Raw genomic sequence first — 8,052 nt, forward strand, 5'->3', positions numbered from 1 at the left:
GGGGAGGGAGAGAGGGGAGGGAGAGAGAGGGGGAGGGAGAGAGAGGGGGAGGGAAGAGAAAGGGGAGGGAGAGAAAGGGGGAGGGAGAGAGGGGGAGGGAGAGAGGGGGAGGGGAGAGGGGGAGGGAGAGAGGGGGAGGGAGAGGGGGGGAGGGAGAGAGGGGGAGGGAGAGGGGGAGGGAGAGAGAGGGGGAGGGAGAGAGAGGGGGAGGGAGGAGAGGGGGCGGGACAGAGGGGGCGGGAGAGAGAGGGGAGGGAGGGGAGGGAGAAGAGAGGGAGGGAGAGAGAGGGGGAGGGAGAGCGGGGCGGAGAGAGGGGGAGGGATTAAAAAAGAAAGTGAGTGAGGGAGGTGAAATGCACTGTTCGACCAGGTGAGTCGCGAGTCCATTACTATCTGAGCAAGAAAGATGACCATAAGACATTGGAGCAGAATTAGGCCACTCGGCCCATCGAGTCTGCACAGCCATTCATCATTTTTCTCATCCCCATTCTCCTGCCTTTTCCCCATAATCCCTGATCCCCTTATTAATCAAGAACCTATCTATCTCTGTCTTAAAGACACTCAATGACCCGGCCTCCACAGCCTTCTGTGGCAAAGAGTTCCACAGATTCACCACTCTCTGGCTGAAGAAACTCCTCCTCATCTCTGTTTTAAAGGATCGTCCCTTTAGTCTGAGGTTGTGCTCTCTGCTTCTAGTGTTTCCTACTAGTGGAAACATCCTCTCCACGTCCACTCTATCCAGGCCTCGCAGTATCCTGCAAGTTTCAATAAGATCCCCCTCATCCTTCTAAACTCCAACGAATACAGACCCAGAGTCCTCAACCGTTCCTCATACGACAAGCTCTTCATTCCAGGGATCATTTCATTCCAGGATCATTTCCATGAACTTCCTCTGGACCCCGCTCCAGATGTAGTAGCTTCTGGGTAAGTGGCTCAAGAGTCAGAGCGTGGCGGACACCTCTGCGGAATAATAATACTTCCCATGGCCCTGTCCCCCAACTCTGCGACCATGATACACACCTTAGCAACATCATATCCCTCGGCCCCCCTCGGCCGCAGAGTAACCCCCCCTCGGCCCCAGAGTAACCCCCCCTCAGCCCCAGAGTAACCCCCCCCCCCTCGGCCACAGAGTAACCCCCCCCCTCGGCCCCAGAGTAACCCCCCCCCCTCGGCCGCAGAGTAACCCCCCCCCTCGGCCCCAGAGTAACCCCCCCCCCCTCGGCCACAGAGTAACCCCCCCTCGGCCCCAGAGTAACACCTCCCCCCTCGGCCGCAGAGTAACCCCCCTCGGCCACAGAGTAACCCCCCTCTCGGCCCCAGAGTAACCCCCTCTCGGCCCCAGAGTAACCCCCCCTCGGCCCCAGAGTAACCCCCCTCGGCCCCAGAGTAACCCCCCCCCTCGGCCACAGAGTAACGCCCCCCTCGGCCGCAGAGTAAACCCCCTCTCGGCCCAGAGTAACCCCCCCCCTCGGCCCAGAGTAACCCCCCCCCCTCGGCCACAGAGTAACCCCCCCCCTCGGCCACAGAGTACCCCCCCCCTCGGCCACAGAGTAACCCCCCTCGGCCCCAAAGTAACCCCCCCCCTCGGCCACAGAGTAACCCCCCCCCTCGGCCACAGAGTAACCCCCCCCCCTCGGCCACAGAGTAACCCCCCCCCCCTCGGCCACAGAGTAACCCCCCCCCTCCGGCCACAGAGTAACCCCCCCCCCCTCGGCCGCAGAGTAACCCCCCCCTTGGCCACAGAGTAACCCCTCCCTCGGCCCCAGAGTAACCCCCCCTCGGCCCCAGAGTAACCCCCCCTCGGCCCCAGAGTTACCTCCCCTCGATGCAGAGTAACCTCCCCCCACAGAGTAACCCCCCCTCGGCGCAGAGTAACGCCCCCCACCCTCGGACGCAGAATAACTCCCCTCTTGGCCGCAGAGTAACCCCCCCTCAGCCGTAGAGTAACGCCCCCTCGGACGCACAGTAACTCCCTTTAACCCGCTCGTTTATCAAGAATCTATCCACCTCTGCCTTAAAAATACCAAAACCTCGGCCACATTATTTCTTAAATAAGGAGACTGGTACTGTTACTGTACACAATACTCCAGATGTGGCCCCACCGATACTGTACACAATACTCCAGATGTGGCCTCACCCACACTGTACAAAATACTCCAGATGTGCCCTCACCCACACTGTACACAATCCTCCAGATGTGGCCTCACCGATACTGTACACAATACTCCAGATGTGGCCTCACTGATACTGTACACAATACTCCAGATGTGGCCTCACTGAAACTGTACAAAATACTCCAGATGTGGCCTCACCCACACTGTACACAATACTCCAGATGTGGCCTCACCGATACTGTACACAATACTCCAGATAATGCCTCACCGATACTGTACACAATACTCCAGATGTGGCCTCACCGATACTGTACACAATACTCCAGATGTGGCCTCACCGATACTGTACACAATACTCCAGATGTGGTCTCACTGATACTGTACACAATACTCCAGATGTGGTCTCACCCATACTGTACACAATACTCCAGATGTGGCCTCACCGATACTGTACACAATACTCCAGATGTGGTCTCATTGATACTGTACACAACACTCCAGATGTGGCCTCACCAATACTGTACACAATACTCCAGATGTGGTCTCACTGATACTGTACACAATACTCCAGATGTGGTCTCACCCACACTGTACACAATACTCCAGATGTGGTCTCATCGATACTGTACACAATACTCCAGATGTGGCCTCACCGATACTGTACACAATACTCCAGATGTGGCCTCACCGATACTGTACACAATACTCCAGATGTGGCCTCACCCACACTGTACACAATACTCCAGATGTGGCCTCACTGATACTGTACACAATACTCCAGATGTGGTCTCACTGATACTGTACACAATACTCCAGATGTGGCCTCACTGATACTGTACACAATACTCCAGATGTGGCCTCACCAATACTGTACACAATACTCCAGATGTGGTCTCACTGATACTGTACACAATGCTCCAGATGTGGTCTCACCAATTCCCTGCACAACTGAAGCATAACCTCCCCAATATTCCCAATTCCCCTCCCCCCACAATAAATGATAACATTCTGTGAGCTTTCCTAATCACTTGCTGTACCTGTATTAGTGATTCATGCACTCGGACACCCAGATCCCTCTACACCTCAGAGCTCTGCAATCTCTCACCATTTAGTCAATAAGCTTCTTTTATTCTTCCAGCCAAATGGACCATTTCACATTTGTCCACATTATTCTCCACTTGCCCGATCTTTGACCATTCACTAAACCAATCTCTGCCCCTTTGTAGCCTCCTTACGTCCCCTTCACAATTTACTCTCCTACCTATCTTGGTGTTGCAGCAGATTTAGCAACGGTACCTTCAACCGAGTCTTTTACGGTCCCTGTGGGAGCGCCGACTCCCCCCCACAAGCCAAGACAACGCATCGCAAGTTCGCCGGCACTCACTTGATGCAATCGTTGAAGAAGTGAGGCTTATCGGCCTGGACAATCACCACATCGAAGAGGTCCCTCCAGTCCTTGCCCACCATGTACGACATTCCCTTGTCTCTGTGGGGGGGGGGTGGAGAAACTGAGAATCAGCAGATTGGAAAGCTGGGATTGGGGCGGGAGGGGACAGGGGGACGGGGGGGGGGGTGGAAATGAAAGGGACCAAAGGAGAGAGAGCGAGAGAAGGCCGGCCTATTCCAAAAGGCTTCCATAACTCACACTGGGATCACAGCAGGAATGTCTGGCAGCCTTACTCAGCAGGCCCAGATGTCTGGCAGCCTTACTCCGTAGTCCCAGATATCTGGTAGCTTTACTCAGCAGGCCCGGATATCTGGTAGCTTTACTCAGCAGGCCCGGATATCTGGTAGCTTTACTCAGTAGGCCCAGATATCGGCAGCCTTACTCAGCAGGCCCAGATATCTGGTAGCTTTACTCAGCAGGCCCGGATATCTGGCAGCCTTACTCAGTAGGCCCAGATATCTGGCAGCCTTACTCCATAGGCCCAGATATCTGGCAGCCTTACTCAGTAGGCCCAGATATCTGGCAGCCTTACTCAGTAACCAACGGAGGAGTCTAAACGGGTGCTCAAACATGTGACATGCTGACAAAGCGCTGCCGAGAGACGGAGAATGAGTGAAGAAAACTCACACAAAGCTGAAGGGACTGTTGGTGATCAGGAAAAGCTTCTTCCCATGATGAACCAAGTGTTGAAGAACAGCGAAAGTCTCCTCCCCACGAAGAATGTACTTCTCTGTAAATAAATTCACAAACAACCTCATTTTAGAAGGAGCTTTATTCTGTATCGAACCCCGTGCTGTACCTGTCCTGGGAGTGTTTGATGGGGACAGTGTAGAGGGAGCTTTACTCTGTATCTAACCCCGTGCTGTACCTGTCCTGGGAGTGTTTGATGGGGACAGTGTAGAGGGGGCTTTACTCTGTATCTAACCCCGTGCTGTACCTGTCCTGGGAGTGTTTGATGGGGACAGTGTAGAGGGAGCTTTACTCTGTATCTAACCCCGTGCTGTACCTGTCCTGGGAGTGTTTGATGGGGACAGTGTAGAGGGAGCTTTACTCTGTATCTAACCCCGTGCTGTACCTGTCCTGGGAGTGTTTGATGGGGACAGTGTAGAGGGAGCTTTACTCTGTATCTAACGCCGTGCTGTACCTGTCCTGGGAGTGTTTGATGGGGACAGTGTAGAGGGAGCTTCACTCTGTATCTAACCCCGTGCTGTCCCTGTCCTGGGAGTGTTTGATGGGGACAGTGTAGAGGGAGCTTTACTCTGTATCTAACCCCGTGCTGTCCCTGTCCTGGGAGTGTTTGATGGGGACAGTGTAGAGGGAGCTTTACTCTGTATCTAACCCCGTGCTGTCCCTGCCCTGGGAGTGTTTGATGGGGACAGTGTAGAGGGAGCTTTACCCTGTATCTAATCCCGTGCTGTCCCTGTCCTGGGAGTGTTTGATGGGGGACAGTGTAGAGGGAGCTTTACTCTGTATCTAATCCCGTGCTGTACCTGTCCTGGGAGTGTTTGATGGGGACAGTGTAGAGGGAGCTTCACTCTGTATCTAACCCCGTGCTGTACCTGTCCTGGGAGTGTTTGATGGGGACAGTGTAGAGGGAGCTTTACTCTGTATCTAACCCCGTGCTGTACCTGTCCTGGGAGTGTTTGATGGGGACAGTGTAGAGGGAGCTTTACTCTGTATCTAACCCCGTGCTGTACCTGTCCTGGGAGTGTTTGATGGGGACAGTGTAGAGGGAGCTTTACTCTGTATCTAACCCCGTGCTGTCCCTGTCCTGGGAGTGTTTGATGGGGACAGTGTAGAGGGAGCTTTACTCTGTATCTAACCCCGTGCTGTACCTGTCCTGGGAGTGTTTGATGGGGGACAGTGTAGAGGGAGCTTTACTCTGTATCTAACCCCGTGCTGTATCTGTCCTGTGAGTGTTTGATGGGGGACAGTGTAGAGGGAGCTTTACTCTGTATCTAACCCCGTGCTGTATCTGTCCTGTGAGTGTTTGATGGGGGACAGTGTAGAGGGAGCTTTACCCTGTATCTAACCCCGTGCTGTACCTGTCCTGGGAGTGTTTGATGGGGGACAGTGTAGAGGGAGCTTTACTCTGTATCTAACCCCGTGCTGTCCCTGTCCTGGGAGAGTTTGATGGGGACAGTGTAGAGGGAGCTTTACTCTGTATCTAACCCCGTGCTGTACCTGTCCTGGGAGTGTTTGATGGGGACAGTGTAGAGGGAGCTTTACTCTGTATCTAACCCCGTGCTGTACCTGTCCTGGGAGTGTTTGATGGGGACAGTGTAGAGGGAGCTTTACTCTGTATCTAACCCCGTGGTGTCCCTGTCCTGGGAGTGTTTGATGGGGACAGTGTAGAGGGAGCTTTACTCTGTATCTGACCCCGTGCTGTACCTGTCCTGGGAGTGTTTGATGGGGGACAGTGTAGAGGGAGCTTTACTCTGTATCTCACCCCGTGCTGTACCTGTCCTGGGAGTGTTTGATGGGGACAGTGTAGAGGGAGCTTTACTCTGTATCTAACCCCGTGCTGTACCTGTCCTGAGAGTGTTTGATGGGGACAGTTTAGAGGGAACTTTACCCTGTATCTAACCCCGTGCTGTACCTGTCCTGGGAGTGTTTGATGGGGACAGTGTAGAGGGAGCTTTACTCTGTATCTAACCCCGTGCTGTACCTGTCCTGGGAGTGTTTGATGTGGACAGTGTAGAGGGAGCTTTACTCTGTATCTAACCCCGTGCTGTACCTGTCCTGGGAGTGTTTGATGGGGACAGTGTAGAGGGAGCTTTACTCTGTATCTAACCCCGTGCTGTTCCTGTCCTGGGAGTGTTTGATGGGGACAGTGTAGAGGGAGCTTTACTCTGTATCTAACCCCGTGCTGTACCTGTGCTGGGAGTGTTTGATGGGGACAGTGTAGAGGGAGCTTTACTCTGTATCTAACCCCGTGCTGTACCTGTCCTGGGAGTGTTTGATGTGGACAGTGTAGAGGGAGCTTTACTCTGTATCTAACCCCGTGCTGTACCTGTCCTGGGAGTGTTTGATGGGGACAGTGTAGAGGGAGCTTTACTCTGTATCTAACCCCGTGCTGTACCTGTCCTGGGAGTGTTTGATGTGGACAGTGTAGAGGGAGCTTTACTCTGTATCTAACCCCGTGCTGTACCTGTCCTGGGAGTGTTTGATGGGGACAGTGTAGAGGGAGCTTTACTCTGTATCTAACCCCGTGCTGTACCTGTCCTGGGAGTGTTTGATGGGGACAGTGTAGAGGGAGCTTTACTCTGTATCTAACCCCGTGCTGTACCTGTCCTGGGAGTGTTTGATGGGACAGTGTAGAGGGAGCTTTACTCTGTATCTAACCCCGTGCTGTACCTGTGCTGGGAGTGTTTGATGGGGACAGTGTAGAGGGAGCTTTACTCTGTATCTAACCCCGTGCTGTCCCTGTCCTGGGAGTGTTTGATGTGGACAGTGTAGAGGGAGCTTTACTCTGTATCTAACCCCGTGCTGTACCTGTCCTGGGAGTGTTTGATGGGGACAGTGTAGAGGGAGCTTTACTCTGTATCTAACCCCGTGCTGTACCTGTCCTGGGAGTGTTTGATGGGGACAGTGTAGAGGGAGCTTTACTCTGTATCTAACCCCGTGCTGTACCTGTCCTGGGAGTGTTTGATGTGGACAGTGTAGAGGGAGCTTTACTCTGTATCTAACCCCGTGCTGTACCTGTCCTGGGAGTGTTTGATGGGGACAGTGTAGAGGGAGCTTTACTCTGTATCTAACCCCGTGCTGTACCTGTCCTGGGAGTGTTTGATGGGGACAGTGTAGAGGGAGCTTTACTCTGTATCTAACCCCGTGCTGTACCTGTCCTGGGAGTGTTTGATGGGACAGTGTAGAGGGAGCTTTACTCTGTATCTAACCCCGTGCTGTACCTGTGCTGGGAGTGTTTGATGGGGACAGTGTAGAGGGAGCTTTACTCTGTATCTAACCCCGTGCTGTACCTGTCCTGGGAGTGTTTGATGTGGACAGTGTAGAGGGAGCTTTACTCTGTATCTAACCCCGTGCTGTACCTGTCCTGGGAGTGTTTGATGGGGGACAGTGTAGAGGGAGCTTTTTGAATTAAACTGCTGACTTACCGAGATCTTCCATGATCCATTTGTACATGAAGCCTTTGATGTGAACCTGTGCTATGGCATCCTGTGAGTTTGAGAAAAGGTGTGTGAGAATCTGTCTGCCGTGATGGAGCTGCCCCAACATCAATGCTGCACACTGCAGGGTCTCACCCAGCGCGGTGGGGGTGGGGTGAGGTGGGGTGGGGGTGGGGGTGAGGGTGGGGTGGAGTGGGGTGGGGGTGAGGGAGCGGGGGGCGGGGTGAACGTACCAAACCCTCCCCCAACAGTACCTCCTCACGCTAGCCGCTCCCTCGCCCATCCCCCTCATTAGCCTCTCCCCCATATTTAACCCCCTCATTTGCCTCTTCCCCACGTTTACCCCCTCATTCATCCCTCCCCAACA

General features: G+C 53.9%; 1 protein-coding gene across 1 annotated transcript; it reads right to left on the reverse strand.

Annotated features, from left to right (window-relative positions):
* Nucleotides 1–857: 857 nt before the first annotated feature.
* LOC144491184 (5'-nucleotidase domain-containing protein 2-like) lies at nucleotides 858–7,794 on the reverse strand. The gene is made up of 4 exons (XM_078208864.1): nucleotides 7,674–7,794; nucleotides 4,189–4,291; nucleotides 3,499–3,600; nucleotides 858–960 (listed from the first exon to the last, which is right to left on the reverse strand). Exons 1-4 carry the CDS (start codon nucleotides 7,792–7,794, stop codon nucleotides 858–860), a joined length of 429 nt encoding a protein of 142 aa, XP_078064990.1.
* Between the last annotated feature and the right edge of the window lie 258 nt (nucleotides 7,795–8,052).

The sequence above is a fragment of the Mustelus asterias genome, unplaced genomic scaffold (assembly GCF_964213995.1).
Source record: "Mustelus asterias unplaced genomic scaffold, sMusAst1.hap1.1 HAP1_SCAFFOLD_4665, whole genome shotgun sequence".
NCBI lineage: Eukaryota > Metazoa > Chordata > Chondrichthyes > Carcharhiniformes > Triakidae > Mustelus > Mustelus asterias.

Excerpts from the sequence above, each read along its gene's own strand:
- LOC144491184 (XM_078208864.1), bottom strand. The coding sequence starts at position 7,794 with ATGTTGGGGCAGCTCCATCACGGCAGACAGATTCTCACACACCTTTTC. Across the intron at positions 4,292-7,673 it reads ATGGATCATGGAAGATCTCG|AGAAGTACATTCTTCGTGGG; the intron begins GTAAGTCAGCAG and ends ATTTATTTACAG. Across the intron at positions 961-3,498 it reads TTCTTCAACGATTGCATCAA|AGGTGTCCGCCACGCTCTGA; the intron begins GTGAGTGCCGGC and ends ATTATTCCGCAG.